Source organism: Chenopodium album, chromosome 3, assembly GCF_948465745.1.
Source record: "Chenopodium album chromosome 3, dcCheAlbu1.1, whole genome shotgun sequence".
Lineage (NCBI taxonomy): Eukaryota > Viridiplantae > Streptophyta > Magnoliopsida > Caryophyllales > Amaranthaceae > Chenopodium > Chenopodium album.
The window spans coordinates 78,625,108-78,644,674 of NC_137836.1; the positions used below are offsets into that span (position 1 = coordinate 78,625,108).

At 33.8% G+C, this 19,567-nt stretch overlaps 2 protein-coding genes and 1 pseudogene across 3 annotated transcripts; 1 reads left to right on the forward strand and 2 right to left on the reverse strand.

The window, feature by feature from the left end:
* Positions 1 to 629: 629 nt before the first annotated feature.
* On the reverse strand, positions 630 to 2,235 carry LOC145618050 (disease resistance protein RPS2-like). Its single transcript, XM_081672832.1, has 2 exons — positions 1,221 to 2,235; positions 630 to 1,125 (listed from the first exon to the last, which is right to left on the reverse strand). Exons 1-2 carry the CDS (start codon positions 1,785 to 1,787, stop codon positions 1,093 to 1,095), a joined length of 600 nt encoding a protein of 199 aa, XP_081528958.1. The 5' UTR covers positions 1,788 to 2,235; the 3' UTR covers positions 630 to 1,092.
* A 2,949-nt stretch (positions 2,236 to 5,184) lies between these two features.
* On the reverse strand, positions 5,185 to 9,833 carry LOC145625451 (putative disease resistance protein At4g27220; annotated as a pseudogene). Its single transcript, XR_014110500.1, has 3 exons — positions 9,781 to 9,833; positions 6,976 to 9,472; positions 5,185 to 5,439 (listed from the first exon to the last, which is right to left on the reverse strand). The product of XR_014110500.1 is annotated as a putative disease resistance protein At4g27220 (transcript).
* Positions 9,834 to 9,877: 44 nt separating this feature from the next.
* LOC145625452 (uncharacterized) lies at positions 9,878 to 10,652 on the forward strand. The gene is made up of 2 exons (XM_081678489.1): positions 9,878 to 10,264; positions 10,335 to 10,652. The coding sequence occupies exons 1-2, from the start codon at positions 9,878 to 9,880 to the stop codon at positions 10,650 to 10,652; spliced, it is 705 nt and encodes a 234-aa protein (XP_081534615.1).
* Positions 10,653 to 19,567: the final 8,915 nt, after the last annotated feature.

The window sequence follows — 19,567 nt, forward strand, 5'->3', positions numbered from 1 at the left end:
AGCTTTTGAGCATTCTACAATTTCTAACACTTGTATCTATACTTACTACAGTTACTAGTGTTACTACTTGTCTACGTATTCATCTTCAGTCAAATTTAGCTCCTGTTTCCAACTTTCCATAGTACATTTAGTATATTGGATTTATTTAAAATATCCTGTTATGTCTTGACTAGTTAGGGATAAAGGTACAATTGGACCACATTGGATGGCTCCTTCATCTGAATTAGCCTTTCCTATTCTAGTAAAGATATGTTATCACTAACACTCCTAAAACATGGCATACGATTTACTCTTACCCGAATAACAGAAATTCAGACCAAGACAGGGGAGAATCGAATTATAAGATGCATATATATGAAATCTGAATTATACCAAAGGTATAGTCGTATAAATTACACCCCTCCCAAAAAGTACAAAGAGAAGATGGCTAATAGCCTAATGAATCAATGTGCACTCCACCCGCCATTCTGATGGAGAGAAAATGTTTTGCATATATTATCTATCATAAGTTATTTATTACTTATGGTGTGTATTTGACATTACCATTAAGCATCAAAGGACATTCTACTATCTGACTGAATGATATTCTCGGGTGAAATTAAACTGTGCATAGAAATTTATTTGAATCTATTGATATCATTGAAACCATTTCTTGGAAGATGACAACTAATCAACTATGGACCCTCATGAGCTACATATCATGTTCTCATCTCAAATGAACCAATGAAAATCTTAGTTCATTTACATATACTACGTTCATTTCTTGTTGATTTGACCTGACAAAATTAGGAAGATTTGTCAAAAAAGATCAAATAAGGAATGAACAACAATGCCTTTTATTTATACGGTCACACTTAACAACCTCAAATGCTAGTCAGGCATCCTAATTCATATAATAAATATCTACATTCATGGAGATCATCTATGCCACACATGAGATTTGCTATGTTTACAATTTTGCGAGGTACCCCACAACATCTATTAGAAATTGAGCAAGGAATGTCATCATTCTCATCAAGATAAGGTACTAACCCTTTCCCAAGATATGCTTTATGCACAAACAACTCGTAAGCTTCTTCCTCTCCAAGGGGCTCAACTTTGATCGGTTGAAATTGATCCAACAACCTACATTTTAAGGTAGAGTTAGTTGTTAATACTAGCTTGCACTTGCTCCCTTCTGCAGGGACAGAGATCCCTATCTGATTCAAAGAAAAACCAACCTCTGGTACACCATCTAAGAAGAGAGCGAAACTGACAAAACTTGCAAGTTTATCTGACAGCTTTCTAGCCCTTATATTCAAGTCATCATCACTGGCGAGATCACAGTTCACAGCTGCAGCAACAGCAGACTGTACATTCTTGATAGTAAACTGATCCGGGAAAGTGATCCAAAAAACATGATCAAACCTGTCAACCCACCTTACTGCACTATTGTGCAGGTGCTTCATCAGAAAGGTCTTACCAACTTCTTCTACCCCATGAATGGCAATCCTTCCAACCTTATCATTTTGCAGTAAATACTCTAGCTTCACCAAAGTATTTGAAGCTACTTGTCCAACCACTGCTTCCACGGGCAATAAATTGCCACGAAATAGGCCTCGTGCATACGACATGACATGCCTAGAGAGCACATCATCACCCTTCTTGTTTAGTACTTCCAAAGCATCAACCAATGTGTCAATACCCCATCTCATCTTCAAACTAGTTACTAAGCTCCACCATCCTCCAACTTGTTGTCCTCCTAACAAGCATTCCGATTTCTTAACTTTCTCTTGCACTTCATCCATCCAGTGGCTCAGGTCATTTGCTGGCTTTTGTTTCTCGCTTGGCTCGACCTGAAAGAAATCCCCAAAGTCCTGCAGCTTGGCTCTTATAAATTCAGTTTTACCCTTCAGAATTAATTTTCCCTTCCCAAATATATGAAGTGAAAAGGCAATAAACAATACAAGAACACAAGGGCTACTCACTATAATGATTAGAGAACAATTAGCTAACTAAAACAAGTGCAGAATTAATTGTAATTGTACTTCTTATCATTTAAACTAAAAAGACAAAGTGATGATAGTGGAAGAATCGAAACCTGGTGTTATACAACTTCGTACTATATTAACAGACCCTTAACAACCAACCAGTGGTATTTTCCAGAGTTTCTCACAGAGAGTAAGCGTGTGTTTTCTGAAAATATTGAAGTATTTGTTTTCCTACAAAAATACCTGCAAATGTGCAATATTATAGGAGATTTTAAAAAATTCTACCACGGTCCACGGCTATATAAGAAAAACGATTGCTTATTGCGTAAATAGGTCGTTGACTCGTTGGCACTCTTGGCCGTCTTCCTGGCAGCTTCCTTCATCCTCCCAAAAGTAGGGTGTTCAGTGTTCACACACAAGTAGGGTGTATGTGGGTTTGACTTTTCCTGGAGTCAAGGTTCACTACTAGAAAACAGCTTAATTCCGACGGAACCGTTCCGACGGACAAGAAAATCCGTCGGAAAGTACGAAATTTCCGATGGAATTAAATTCCGTCGTAAATTTACGACGGATTTTTAATCCGTCGTAATATATGGGCTTTCCGACGGATATTTCCGTAGGAAATTACTTTTTCCGACGGATTTTTAGTCCTCTCTTTTCCGCCTCTTCTCCTCCTTATCTTTCCTCTTCTCTCTCCTCCCCTTCTCTTTCTCTGAATCTCACTCCCCTTCTCTTTCAATTCGTTCTCACTCCTCTCTCTGATTCTCTTTCAATTCGTTCTCTTTCAATTCGTTCTCCTTCTTTCGTTCTCTGAATCTCACTCGTTCTCCTTCTCTATCTCTCCTCTACTCTACTTTCCCCTCAAATATCCCACCATAGCCGCCATCAACAACGAACAACGAATAACACCAACATCAACAACACCATCGCCGACATCAACATCAACAATAATATTCATCTATTTCGCCCTTACTCTCTCTCTTCATGCTTAAAACAAAGGTTTTTGGGTCAAATTCGACCATGAAAACTCTAGATCTAGAGTTTTTATAGTCGAATTTGGCCTCTTAAACCAATTTCGAGGTTATGTGTGGTCTAATTAAGGTATGTATTTCGTTTTTTTCAATTTTGATTTTATTTTGTTGTTTTATTGGAATTTTTTTTACAATTTATGGTGGTGGTGGGTGGTGGCTGTTGGATGGAGACCGTATTTGTGGGTTGCGTTCGGATTTAATTTTTTTTTTTTTTTTTTGTTAATTTCTGGATTGTGATGATTTTTGGTGGTGGCTGTGGTGATTTTAGGTGGGTGGTGGGGTGGTAAATATGGTTAGGTGGCGGTGGTGGTTGTAGGTGGGTAGTGGGGTGGTGGATCTGGTGTAGGTGGCTGGTGGGTAGGGTTCTGGTGTGGGTGGTGATACGGTTGGTGGGGTTGGGTGTGGGTTAGGTGACTTGGTGAGTTGCTGGTTGTGTGAGGTGGGGGTAGGTGGTGAGGGGTGACGGCTTGCGGTGGCGGTGGCTGGTACAGCGTGGTGGTGGCTTTTTTTTTTGTTTTTTTTTAAAGCCTTTTCCGACGGAAATTCCGTCGGGCATTTATGACGGAATTCAATTCCGTCGGAATTTTACGAGGGACTTTGCCGTGCTTGAAAATGTTCTCGTCGGACTGAAATCCGTCGGAAAACCCATTTACGACGGAAATTCCGTCGGAAAAGGGTGTTTTTCCGACAACAACTTTTCCGACAACCGGTTACGACGGAATTCCGTCGCAAATGGGTTTTGCGACGGAAAACAAGGTGTTTCCGACGAAAAATTTCCGTCGCAATCAACCTGTTTTCTAGTAGTGGTTTATTATTATTATTATTATTATTATTATTATTATTATTATTATTATTATTATTATTATTATTATTACTACTACTAGATGTAAGCCCGTGCGATGCACGGTTTTTAAATATATCATTTTGTATATTTTTTTGTAATTTCTTAATATTTTTTGTTTTTATTTTCTATTATATTATTTTAACATTAATTTAAGGTAAAATATTTTGTTAAGTTTTACGTATATAGAATTTGAATTTATAAATTGAAATAAATATTATCTCATTCATCATTAAATCAAAATATATTTTTAATTTCTAATTATTTGTTAAAATAATATAAATCCTAATGTAAAAGATAATATAAAAGATAATTTTTGTTTTTTTTTCATAATTTAAATCTTAAATTACTATTTTTTGTTTTCAATTCTCAAATTTCATTTGTTAATTTTTTCTTAAATGGCCACTGAAAATTAAAATTCTAAATTAATATATAAATCTAATTTTTCATTGGTCGAAATATTACTTTTGCTTATGTGGCGTGTGATGCACAAATTTTTATATACATTTTGTATATAAATATTTTTTTGGTTTCTTGCATTATAAGTTTTAAAATTTTGTATGAAAGTATCATATCATCAGATATTTATATTTTTTAATTAAATATCAAAATATAATTTTTAGTTTTTTAAATAATATAAATCCTAATATCTAAAGATAATTTTTAGTTTTGTTACAAATAAAAATGATAAAATTTAGTGTTCTTAAATAAATAAAATCCTAATAAATTACTATTCGTCGTTTTTACCTACGTGGCAAAAATTTAAAATTTTATTCGTCACTTTTGTTTAGGTGGCGAGTGATTTTTTTAATTCTAAAATAAAATAAAAATCTAATTTTTGATTGGTCAAAAATATACCTTTTCTTATGTGGCGCTCCCAATGCTCTCCAAAAATGCCTACTTTATTTATATATATTAGATTATTATTACTTCGTATTATTGTTGTTGTTGTTGTTACTCTGTATTATATTGTTGTTATTAATTTATTATCGTTATAAGTTTTTTTTTTTTTTTTGACAAGATATTATCGTTATAAGTTGCCATACAAGGAAGGAAAGAAAAAAAAAACAAAAAAAAAAAAAAAACAATCTAAAACATCAATATGAAAAAGTGGAAAGCTTGCAACATGAATCAAACAACAAAACTCACATGATTATATCTTTCCTTTCTTATTATTAATTGGAACTAAGTGTATGAATAGTCTTAAAAATACAAATTTTGCAATTTCAGAATAGTCTTAAAAATACAAATTTTGCAATTTCATACTAATGACTATTATCTAATGAGCCACTAAAATTGTTGGGCAAAATATATATTCTGTATGTATTTACAGCAAGAGAGAAAGTAAAAAAAAAAAAAAAAAAAAAAAAACACTGCAGTATCGCCTTATAATACTCGCATATACATAACATAAAGGCGCAGGAACAAGTTATTTGAAGCTCAAAGCCTTATTAAGTTTCACATCCATGTATAGAGTTACTAATTACAGTACAAAAGATTTACATAAAAGGCCATAATAATGGCTCATTATTTACCGCATCTAAAATTAAACAAGGCCAAATGTGATGTGAGTAGTGACATCATGCACCCTGCTGGCCTGAAAATAAATATACAAGGATTAGTACAAGAAAACAGAATTGCTGATCAAAACATGTAAACGGAGAAAATAATGGGCAAAAATTACTTGAATATTAATATGACAGTGCACATGTAAATATGATCAAGGAATAAACATATAAATTCAATATCGACTTCTACTTGATGTTCATGGTATGACTGCTCTGCTCACTACCTTTGCAAGAATAAACAAACTCAAATACTCAATATAGCATAATCCTCACACTGGTTCTCGTATTTGTTCAGTTCAAAAGCACGGTGTGCAGCATCAGACGAGGTTGGGGGATAGGGGCTAGGGCCTTTGCAAGACAAGAAATCGACCACCTAAGAAATTCTGCTAGGCTTTGTTCAGTTGACAAGCATACGTACGATTATCTACCGCTAAATGGCACATGAACTATCTCAATTAAAATTGCAACACCATAACAAGTTAACAACAATATGTATAGACAATAAACAGAATGAACCAAGGCTATTGTAGATGTATAAAAACTTGCACTCATTATAAAAGGAAAAGCAATAGTACAATCTTCACTTCAAAAAAATACAAAAAAGCATAGTAAATATAGCTTTCCTACAATTACAGAAGTAACATTGTAAAATAATAGAGTATATAAACTGATTTTGGGCTTTAACCCAGCTTAAGCTTTCAGCTAAGTTGTCCTTTAAGATGCTATCAAGAGTTAGCATTACAAAAAAGGTCTAAACACAAGCAATGAGATTATAACTGTACATCTAATAAGGTAGAGGTATTAATTTCATAGTGTAATAGTGTTGGTTATCTCCAAGCCACAAAGAGAGATTGTTATATACATCCGGGTGTACAGTACACCCAAGGGCATTTGTTTGTTCATTTAATGATAAAATGAGCAATAATCATCGAAAAGAGCAAAATATACTCTTGGTATAAAACATTTTCTAAGCCACAAACGTTCTCATTCTCTCCTATTTTCCTTCTCCTTGTTCACCCCATTTGACCTATCAAACGCCTCATTAAGCCTCATTTCTCTGAAATTTCCACTTTAAAATTAGAGGATCCCTGGACTAGTTTACAATTCCACCCACAATGTAACTTCCAAACTTATGCTTCTTAATTATTTTGTCTAAAAATCTAAGAACGGTTTAAAACTCATATATATAACTTTTTTTAAAATCAGTAAATTTGTAGAAAAGAAATGATTAGTTAATTTAATTTATATTTATTTTTTAAAGTCATGACCAAAAAAAAGGGTAAACATATGAACTATTTCAGGTCAATCATTTAAAGTAAACTCATATTTTCAGCCCCTACAAGGGAGAAAAACCCCCAACATCCACCACAGGTGTTGGGTGTGTTCTCAAAAGGATTTGATGCAGTAAAATAGAAAGATCTAAGGTTGAGTGGTTGGTGTGTTAAGATCGTCAACTTCAATATGATATGTATAGGATGTGTTTATGCACTGAGTGGTGGATAACGGGATATCAGGAAACTTTCACATAATTTGGTATTATGCAATAATGGAAGTAAAATTGTTACCGTGACCTGCACTCATGTGCATCTTCAAGGCCAGCACTCAACGACTCTGATCACATCCAGATTCTGAAGACCCCCGTGTAGAGTTTTTTGATCTGAATAGAGTTTGCAGTGATAATTTAGTATCACTTTGGTTTAGTTGTAATGAATCCCACCATTCATCCGGTCCTTCAATTTGTTGAAGCATTGGCAAAAGAACTTTGTGTTGATCATCCAAGAAAAAGGAGGATGGGAGCCGCGTCAATTTGGGACAGTCATCAACCAGAATTGACTGTAAAGAGGTGCAAAGCAATAAGCCCCTGTAGATGCTGGACAGCATCGGCAACTTTGTCAGCTCTAACCTTCTTAAATTAGGCAACTTAAATGTGTGAGGACTACATTCAGATGGGGTTCTGTTAAGACTGTTACAATCTTTGTCTGAAATCAACTCCTTCAACTCAGAACAGTCCCTAATTTCCAATATTTCAAGACTTTCAAGACCCATAATTTGTGTAGGGGTGAATAACTTCTCAATATCATGGCACCTACTAATTGTACATATTTCTAGGTTCGGAAGGAGTCCACCACTTTTTACATCTCCATCCAAGTGATATTTCGAGTTGTGCAGCTTGGAATTTTCCCTGTACGATTTTTTACATTCTGTGTCATAACCTTGAGAATTTCCTGCATGGACATTTTTGTAACTTGAACTATCCCAGTTCAGCATATCACACAGGCTGCCTAGACCTTCACAATTGTTTATGTGCAACTGATTGAGATTTTCCGGTAGGACTAGCTGTTCTCTTTCAGCAGCAAGAGAACATCCATAAAAGGATACTATATTGCTATAGTGCCACACTTCTTTGTAAGTTTTCTTCTCTTGCTCCACAACATCTCCAACTTGCAGATGGAAACTATCCAACAATCGCCAGTGTTCAGACTTAACATAACAATTGTAGTCACTAATGTTATGGAATGTTGCATCAAGAATCTCCAGGGACCTTAGATTATTCAACTGTTGCAAGATCCCCATCACATAGCATGATATACGCTTCAATGCAGGCAGCCTGGAAATCAACCCATAATTCAATTCCTTTAATTTGTGAAAACCAGAGAGATCAAGTTCTCTCAGCATGGTTAGCTTCTCTATACCATAAGGAATTCGTTTAATGGCACTGTAACCTAGGTCCAAGATTCGCAAAGCATTCAAGTTAGCCAATGAAGGCACGTATGTAAGCTTCTGACAACAACGAAGAAGTAAGCTTTTTAGACTCTGCAGATCACTAATTGAGTCAGGTAGACTCTGAATGCTAGTGCTTGACAGATCAAGGACAAAGAGACTAGGCATATTCAAAAAGAACGATGCAGGAACATTTTTCAAAGGGATGTGCTGCAATAGCAAGACTGAAAGCTTGGGATACTTTGGGAAAGTGCCTAAAGGAATATCTGTAATGTCTTTTCTTGCCAGTGAGACAGCATGGAAATCTTCCTGAATGCCAGTGCTTCCGCCAGGTCTTTAAACTGTGCACCACATTTGACCAAAAACTGTGGTCTAATATTTTGCCTGGTAATTCTAATAGCCATATTCCTGATCACATCATGCATCTTCACAAAATGATTCGCTTCAGAGGAATCCAGCAAGCTGCAGTCCACAAGTTTATTTATTATGGTGTGACCCTTGTCATATTGCGCTTGCAAAGACGACACCTCCTCTATCAGACCCACAGAAATCCAAAGTCGTATCAACTCTTCTCTCGGGATCTTGCAGTTTTTAGGATACAAAGTGCAATACAAAAGAGAAAGCTTGATTGTTGCATTGGTCAGCTTTGCATAAGACCAATGCAATTTCAAAAATAAATCTGTGGTCATCAGTAATTCATGCTCTTTGGGAATTCCTCTGAGTCTATGAAGAGTAAGTTTCCACTCAGAAACACTATTCACCCCCCTTAAACTCCTCGCCAAATGAACAATGGAAATTGGGAGGCCTGCACACTCCTGGCAAATAAGCCTTGCAACGTGCCCAATGTCATCAGAAGTCAATGCTTCACAACTCCCATGTCCAAGTACACTGCAAAATAACTCCCATGCTTCACAAGATCCAAGCATGCCAATCTTAATCGTCTTTTTGCAACCTATTCTCCCACAAACGCTCAACATTCGAGTTGTTATGATCACCTTACATGCACCAGAGAATGGGATCCCAACCTTCTCAAAGGAGAAATGGTCCCACAAATTGTCAAGGAACAACACATATTTTACTTTCTTTGCCAAGAAATTATGCAACATAGCCGCTCTTCTGGTTTCGTCTTTCTCCTGATCAAGGTCAAGACCAACTGCACTTGAAATGCACAGTTGCAATTTGTGAACATCGAAACCCATCCCCACAGTCACCCACACAAGAACATATGGAAGCTCACTCTGTAAAAGTCGGTTATAAACGTGAATAGCAAGGGTAGTCTTGCCGCAACCACCCATCCCAAACACACCAATTTTGTCAAAAAATAGCTTGCGGGCATTTATCCTGCTAAAAATATATATTAATGTTGACAACACAACTAATAGAATATAAGATTAATATTCTAGATATTCTGTTATCGTTGGATATATTTTGTATATATTTTGTAATTATCTTTTGAGATTTCCTAACGAGATTAGAACTCATAATTGTAAGTTTGTAACCCTATATATTGAGATCAATGGAATCGACTCCAATCTAAGGGAGTTTCATATTATCTAACAAAGTATCCAGCCTAGATTACGATCCTAGCTTTCGCAAAATATTTTTTTCTTCATTTTTCTATAGCCATCAGATCCCAATTTGTTTCCTACTCTACCAATTTTTCCACAACAATTTCGTAACACCTAATTTCTTCTTTACCCATCCTGCTTTAATTTACTTTGGTGTACCTAACTTCTTGATGTCATCATGGGTAATGACGACACCAATGATAAGAGTGGTAACAGTAGTAATGCTTCTTCCTCCAATTTCCACCCAGCTTTTGGTGTCAACAATATCAAGAACTCAATACCTCTTATTCTTGATCGAGAGAAGGTCCAATATTCAAATTGGGCTGAATTATTTGAGTGTCATGCTCATGCGTTTAATATTCTTGATCACATCGACCCTAAAACACCTAAGCCGTCGGATATATCGGAGGACATGTGGAAAAGACTTGATTCGGTCGTCAAAAACTGGATCTATGGCACTATTTCGACTAATTTGCTAGTAACAGTCATGGCTAGAGAGGATACGACTCAACAAATTTGGGACAAATTAAAGGCGCTATTTAAAGATAACAAGACTACCCGTGCCGTATATCTTGAGAATCATTTAACACCTTGCTTTTGTCCAAGACATCTCTTCGTATTGTCGTGAGTTGAAGATCTTAAAGGATCAACTAGCTAATGTTGATCAACCACTCTCGGAGCAAAACTTAGTAATTCGCTTAACCTCGGGTCTCGTGAATACTGATTTTGATACAGTTGCAGCCATGATTCAACAAACAGAGCCGCTGCCTTTGTTTGAAACTTCCCGATCACGCCTCTTGCTTGAAGAAACACGACGTGCCAATGATAACACCGACTCACCGTCCTCCTTTGTGGCTCAATCGACTAATGGACCATTTTCACCGTCCACCACCGCACCACCCCAGCAGTCTCAGGCACAACAAGTTGGCCGTGGTGGGTTTCTTAGTGGCTGAGGACGCGGCAGAGGGCGTGGCCGCGGCAAAGGCCGGGGCCGTTGTCAAGCATAACAACATCCCAGCAGCAGCAGGCCACGGCACCACAATGGGGCCAACCTCAGTGGGTTGGTCCTCCAGCAGCAAGGGCCGCTGCAATGGGCCTCGGCTCCATACCCTTTCCCACAGCAGGCCCGTCCAGCGGCTCCAGCAAGCCCATTGCCTCAACAAGCCCACTTCTTTGGGCCAAGTCAGAGCACACCTATGTACCAGCAACCCCAACAGCAAGCATACCTCACACATGGGTCGGGGTATGGCCCCGCAATGACACCAACCAAGCTCGGGAATGCTTTCTCAACAATGGGTTTGCAAAATTACGACCCCTCTTGGTATATGGACTCTGGAGCAACTTCCCACATGACGAATAATGCTGGTAAACTCTTATCCCTTTTTAATTTAAGCACAAATAATTATATTCTTGTGGGTAACGGTCAACGCATTCCAATTACGGGGTATGGTCAGTCAAACATTAGAAATAAATCCCTTGCCCTTTGTGATGTTTATTTAGCTCCCCAAATTATCAAAAACTTAATTTCTGTTCGTAAATTTACCATTGATAATTCTGTGTCTATTGAGTTTGATCCTGGTGGTTTTTCTGTGAAGGATCTTCAAACGGGGAAAATTCTAACCACATGCAATAGTGCGGGGGATCTCTATCTAATCACCACAACACCGTCTGCTTGTCTAGCCACTTCTCTCACCGCCTTATCTCCATCCACATGGCACAACCGCTTAGGACATCCCGGAGCACCCACTCTAAGCTTTCTTAGGAATAGAAATTTGATTGATTGTAATAAGGAGCTAGTCTCCAATAGTTATTCCATAGGTTGTCAGTTAGGAAAACATGTTCGTTTGTCGTTTCATAACTCTAATAGTACTACTCATTCTGCTTTTGCCATTATTCATGCTGATTTGTGGACCTCTCTTAATCGTAGTGATAAAGGACATAAATACTATCTAGTTTCATTAGATGACTTTACTCATTATGTGTGGATTATTCCTCTTGTTTACAAATCGCAAGCTTTTCAAACCATTCTCAATTTTCGACAATATGTGTTAACTCAATTTGAACGTCTCATCAAATCCTTTCAAAGCGACCATGGTCGTGAATTTGATAATGACCCCTTTAAACTTTTTTGTGTCAAAAATGGTTTGGTTTTTTACTTCTCTTGTCCACATACGTCCTTACAAAATGGCAAAGCCGAACGCATGATTCGTACGATTAACAATGTTAAACGTACTCTTCTCTTTCATGCTTCTCTTCCATTTTCATTTTGGCATCATGCCCTTGAAACGACAACCTATCTTATCAATATTTTACCCGACTAAAACTCCCAATCATATCACTCCGGCTCAAGCTCTTTTTGGGGTTGTTCCATCTTACACTCACCTTCGAGTCTTTGGGTGTCTATGCTTCACAAACTTGTCTGCTACCGCTCCACATATATTAGCACCCCGCTCTACACCTTGTGTTTTCCTAGGTTACCCCCAGAGCATAGGGGATATAGGTGCTTAGATCTCACAACTCGTAAAATAATTATTTCTAGATATGTTGTGTTTGATGAACACGTCTACCCCTTTAAAAATCTTGCTAATCACCAAATCTCATGATTATGATTTCTTAGTGAAGATCCATCCCCTTTACTGCACCAACTCAATCCCATTCATTTTTCTTCTATATCTGCACCAACTCAAACACAACAGGCCAAGGTATAGCCCAGCCAGCCCACAAGAGAGCCTCAGCCACAGGGCCCAAACTAGCTCACACTAGATTCCCAGCGGGCCAGCCATCTTCTCCGCCGAACACCCCCCTTCCCTTACTGGCCTACCCAGCCGCACACGCAGCTACTAGCCCTCCTACCCAACCTCTTCACGCCACTTCTTCTCAGCATAGCCAACCCACTTACACACCACCACCTCTTCGAGGGCACACACCAATCAAACCCACTCGACCTCCACCATTATCTCCACAAATGCAAACTCGAGCCAAACATGGCATTGTCAAACCAAAACCCAAATACGGCTTATCTGCCACCATTCGTTCCCCACTTCCAAGAAATCACAAACAAGCTCTTTAGGACCCAAATTGGAATGTTGTGTTACGTGATGAATATAGTGCTTTAATTAAAACGGGAATATGGGAGTTGGTCCCTAGATCTACGGGGGTGAACATTGTTAATTGCATGTAGTTGTTTCGTCATAAATTAAATGCTAATGGTGATCTTAAAAGACACAAAGCTCGTGTAATTTGTGATGGCAGGTCTCAAGTCGAAATGGACATTCATTTCGTTCGAGAAAAGGTGGCGTTGGGGCATGTACAGGTCTTACACGTTCCTTTTCGGTAACATTTTCACGAAAGGCCTACCTCGACAACTATTTGAAGTGGATTTCAGGTCCAGTCTTAACGTACGTCCTCCTCCCGCTACGATTGCGGGGGTGTGATAGAATATAGGATTAATATTCTAGATATTCTGTTATCGTTGGATATATATTACATATATTTTGTAATTGTCTTTTGAGATTTCCTAACGAGATAAGGACTCATACTTGTAACCCTATATATTGAGATTAACGGAATCGACTCCAATCTAAGGGAGTTTCATATTATCAAACAACAACTAACCCTGTGCTATGTGGCTCTTGTACCAACTAATCCTACAAACAAAGATAAATCACAAAATGAGAGTGGAGGATAGCTCAAGTGGTTTGAGTTTTTCTCCCGATTCCAGGAGATCCTATGTCGATTCTTAGGGCAGTTTTGAGCTAAACTAAATATTTTATAAGAGAAGAAAATCAAGAACTAAACTTAAAATAATCTGAAGAGAACAGACCCTTACCCCCGCACTTGTAGCTCTTTAAAACAACAAAAAAAAAAAAAAAATCGCAAAATATCCACATAATATTCCTAACAGGCGCAAATTTGGTTGCTTAATATGTAATAATGATGTGGCAAGTGAGGTGACACTGATTTGGGGTCTGCTCTCCTCTCATTAACCCCATATAAATATATATATATGAGAAAGGAAAATAACATATGAGGCCGTAATAAAAAAATAAAAAATTAATTTAATATATATAGGCTTTTTTCAAGGGATTTTTAAACACCATATATAAAAAGGAAATAGTTAATTTCAGCCAAGAAAAAAAATATATTTTAAATTTATAATTCTAAAAATTCAATGGCCACATAAGCAAAAACAACCAATTAAATTATAAGTACTTTTTTTTTTAAATTCAGATGCCACGTAAACTGTTTACAAAAAACAATATATATATATATATATATATATATATATATATATATATATATATATATATTAAAGAGGTTAAATTAAATCACACATTTTCTTATGGCCATTTGCAAAAGAATAATATAGCCCCTATAATAACACTCGAAGTAACCTTTATGGGTCTATTAATTTTTTTTAAAAAAAATTGTCATTAAAGACTTAATAAATACATCTACCAAATGAGAAAAAGAATTCTAATTAATTTTTTCATAAAAAAATTCAAAAAATTACAAGAACTTTATAGTATAATTAATCAATTTATAAATGACTTACAAAATAAAAATTATTTTTCCCAATAGGAATTTTATTGAAAATTTTATGTCTAAAACATCTTAAATATGAGATTACATAAATTTATAATATAAAAATACAAATAAACTGCACATTTGGGGCTTCATCTAGTAAATAACTAAAACAAAGTCCATCCCATCCCAATCTTCCTGTTGGATTGATTTATCTAAACTACACTAATCTACAAGGAAGGATAAAATAAAGTGGGTCTAATTCAATTGCTATTAATGTGTATTTTTCAAATGAATAATTAAATATGAGATGGGGATATAATCAAATTTTTATTAATATGTATATTATTGCTATATAATATTTACAAAAAAAAATTATTATAGAATTAAAAATATTTACTAATAAAATCAATAATCAATAATTATATATACTTCCTCCGTTTTTTTTTTTATTATTGCACCATAGGGGTTGGGTGCAAATATTTTGGTAGTGGAAAAAAGTAAGAGAGAATAAGGTAAAAATACAAAATTGTCCATTTGACATATTGATAAACTAAAAATTAGGTGTGAAAAAACAAGGATATGTTGGGTATTTGTAGTATGAACACAAATAATTTTTTTCCTAAAGAGGAAATGGTGCGATATTTGTAAAACTTTTTTAAAAGGCAAGTGGTGCAATAATAAAAGAAAGGAGGAAGTACTAAAAATATTTTTAAGTCAACTGATTATTGAGGAAAAAAATGCAACATACATAAGATAAGAAAGAATAAATAATAGTGTGCAAAAAAAAAAAAACAAAAAAAAAAAAAAAAAAAAAAAAACATTCACATGCAATATAAATTTGTTGGTGAAATACATATAAAATACATATACACGCATTTAATAATAGACTTTCATAATAAATTCATTTTACAAATTAATAATTAGTTAGATTTTTTTATTAATTAAATATAATATAAATTAAAAAATAATTATTGAAAGTAATTGTATATGACACGAGCCCTAGTTAGTATCACATATATATAAAACAAAGTATAAAAAAGAATTAATTATTTTTTATACTATAAGAGTAATGTAATAAGATAATTAGACAAGTATGAAATTTGTTACTTACCTCCGAGTGTGCCATACACTTGGACTAACCGTGAACCCACGGTTATTTTTTGCTTTTCATTTAAAGATTAAATGAAAAACTAACAAAATACTCAAAAGTGTACGGTACAAATCTCAGACAAGTGACTTGGAATATAGATTTCAGCAAAATAAACTCAGAATTAAAAATAAACACAAAGTTAACATCACTAATTATAACACCACTAAAGCGTAAATTTGTGATATTTTTCCAAATTATCTTGGGAGAAGCGATCGTGTGAAAGCAAAAAATACACGGTTTGCAACTTTACACAATTTAAAGGCGAGAGTTTAAGCTGAAAAAAAGATTCGATTTGTTTTATAGATGTCACATATTACTTTATTAGTACGAGTAATGAATTGAATTTACTTTTAAGAAATAAAGATCAATTCAATTTTATTTTAGATTTGGTCAAAATATTTTCTGGGTTCAAATTTTAAACTACTAAGAGATAATCCAAAGCATAAGAACCAAATAAAAACAAAACATCCTAACTCCCAACCAAAAAAATATAATAATAAAAGTACTGTAACATATTTGCACCAAAAAAAATAAAAAAAAAAATAAAAAAAAAATCGTATATTACTATATTAAAAATAGCAAGGATTAAATCAGTAAACCCAGAAAGCTAGACTGAGCACAGATCAGAAAAATTACCGGCGAATTGGCCTTCTTGAGGAGTTGGGGATGGAAATGAGAGTATGTGATACTCAACGATGAGAGAGAATTATGCTTTTATATTGCGGTAGGTTTGGAATTGGAGAACTTGACTGGCATATCGTCAAGATACTTTTCTCCTATGTTGGTCTTGTTGGACTTTGTGAAAAGGACTTGTTTAGTTCAACAATTTTTTTATTATTTGTTTTTATCTGATGGTGAGGTTTGATTTCATCAGAAGTTCAGTTTATGTATTACTCCGTCCGTGTTTTAATAAGTGTTAAACTTTAATCGATATATAGTTTTAGACAATTAAAATAACTTAAATAAAATAATATAGTAGATAAGTGTGGTATTTACTATTTAGAGTATTAAAGAATTGTAAAAAAAAAAAAGGAGTGAGATTAATAGTTTATTGAAAGATACAGAGTAGTAAATGTGGGAGGAAATATATATATATATAAAAAAAAAAGTAGTAGTGGGTTTGAGTGAGGACTATGAGAGGCGAGAGATATGATATTTAAATACTCGTATAACTTTTTGCCAAACAAAGAAGTGTAATACTTATTAAAAACACGGAGGGAGTACCTTCGTTTCATATTATTTGCAAACATTAGACATTTTTCTCTTTACTTATGTCAAATCGTTGCAAAAGGATTTTGTTACTTTCTTTATTATTTTTTTTTATTTTATTTTTTTTTAATGGCAGGATTTTTTTAATAAGTTAGAGTTGAGTTTTTCCACTATTTATATGTCATTATTGACTTTTTTTTCAATATATGATATATAAATATAATCATATAATATGTTGTTGGATTTGTCATAATGAATACTTTTATAAATTAATTTTTTGTTGATAGTAAAAAATGTGTCTCGGCAAATGTCAAGTTTGATTTAGCTTATAAAAAAATAGAGGGAGTATATTCGTAATAATGTGTATTTTATTAATGTAGTGTATGTTCTCATACGATTATTTCAGTTCAGTTCAGCTCTAAGATCAAAGCCAACGGTTGTCCATTTAAGGTGGGCATCAAAATAGAGAAAGAAAAAAAGTATTAAAAAAAACTCAAAAGATGATACTTTAAGAAAGAAAAATCTAATGACCGGGTCATGGCCATGACCATTGGCAAAGGGTGGGCAAACAATATGTATGTGCCACTTGTCACGGTATGAAGGGGCTATTAGTTTTTTTTTTTTTTTTTTATTAGTGGTGAACTAGCTTTTTAGCCCGTTCAATGCACGAGTTGTTTCTTGGATTAATTATTTTCATATGTAGGTATGCTTTATTTCTATAATTTAAAAGGAAAACAAAAAAAAGAGTGAGGATAGAACAGTGAAAAAAGATGAAGAAATTTAGTTAGATATATATACATAAAGATTGCGGGATATGAAATGACATATTAATTAAGATTATATTTAAAGTCTATGAGATGAAAAGACAATTTTTATTATAATTCATATATTTATGTAATGCATAGTTTTTTTTTTTTTTTTTTTTAATAGATGTAATGTGTAGTTGTGTACTAATTAATTAAACTTTATTTTATTATGGTGGAAATGAAACACTTCACTTTCTTAATTGAATTTGCAAGTTGTAGAATGCACAAAGACATAAATATAAATATTAAGGGAGGTGACATGTGGCATATGGGGTAATGACTGACTTAGGCATCGTTCTTTAGAGTTGTTTTGCTCTACTGAAATCTGTTCTGCTCTGCTCTGCTTCAATCTGCTCTGCTGTACTTTACTTAAAATTAATACTTAATATTGAATTATTATAATAATAATTAATATTTTATAATATTGATAAATAATTAATATTTAATATTTAATAATAATAATTAATATTTAATAAGAATAATAATAATTAATTAATATTTAATAATAATAATAATAGTTAATACTTAATAATAATAATAAAAATAATTAATTATTGATATTTAATAAAAATAAAAATAATAATTAATTATTAATATTTAATAATAATAATAAATTATTAATAATTAATAATCATAATAATAATATTATTAATAATAATAATAGTATTTATACTAATAGTAATAATAATACTTATAAGTAATAATATTAATTATAATAACAATAACTGATTTTTATAATAACAATTAATATTAAGATAATAACTAATATTTAAAGATAATACTAATTATTAATTTTTTATAATAATAATAATTAAATAGTATTTAATAATAATAATAATTAACTTTAAAAATTTAATGATTATAATAATAATGCGATAATATTAGTAGTAGTAGTAGTAGTAGTAATAATAATAATAATAATAATAATAATAATAATAATAATAATAATAATAATAATAATAATAATAACAATAATAATAATAATAACAACAACAACAATAATGAAATCTGCTCTGCTCTGTCCGGCTCGGCTCTGCTCTGCTGAAATATGCTCTCCTCTGCTTTACTTTGCCTAGAAGCTCAAAAGAACAGGGCCTTATGATGCCACGTGTCATTTGAAAAAGTTGTGGTTTGTGTTTTTAAATACTAAATAAAGTATAGAGTATAGATATTATGATTATAGGGCAACCAATGGGTATATATGGGCATAACTGGCCATGATCATTGGGCATGGATGAGATGGAAGAGAGAGATATTAATTTTTTAAAAAAGTTGATGACCATTGATTTGGCCAACCATTAGCTTTACTCTAAGAGAGAGAAATCTAATGACCAGGTCATGGCCATGACCATTGGCAAAGGGTGGGCAAACAATATGTATGTGTCACTTGTCACGGTATGAGTAGGTTGTCAGTTTTTTTTTTTTAATTAGTGATGAATATTATGATTATGGAGCAGCCAATGGGTATATATGGGCATAACTAGACATGATGATTGGGCATGGATGAAATGGAAGAGAGAGATATTAATTAAAAAAAAAAAAGTTGATGGCTACCATTGATTTGGACAACCATTGACTTTGCTCTAATAAGTTCAGTTCAGCTCTTAATTTTCTTCTCTTATAAAATATTTAGTTCATTTCAGTTCAACTCTAATAAGTTCAGTTCAGTTTAACTCATTTCATTTTAGTCAATGAGAACATGCCCGTAATATGTAATATTCATAATTTTTTATTACAAAATTAAACATAACTTTTATTTGTTGGCTTAAAGTCGTGGGGGCATCTAGACAAGGTCTAGATTACAAAGCACTTCGATTTTCCGTGACTAGTACAAACATACAAGGCTTCTAAGGAATTTTCTCCCTGAAATTCTATGCTCTTGCCGAAGACCAAGACTTATTTATTGGATCGAGCATTGCAAACTACACCCTAAGCATAAGCAGCACAAGCATAAGCATATCCATAACCATAACCGTCCAATGCACCCATAAGGCCATAGATATACATCCACTACGTACATAATGCTTTCTTGAATCTTGAATGTATTAGTGTCTAAATTTTCTTAAATATTACTACTTCATTCGTCCTTTTATTATATGTCTAATTTTCATATTGCACGGAAATTAAGAAAGTTAAAGATTCTTTAAAACTAATAATCGAAAGTATAAATATGCAT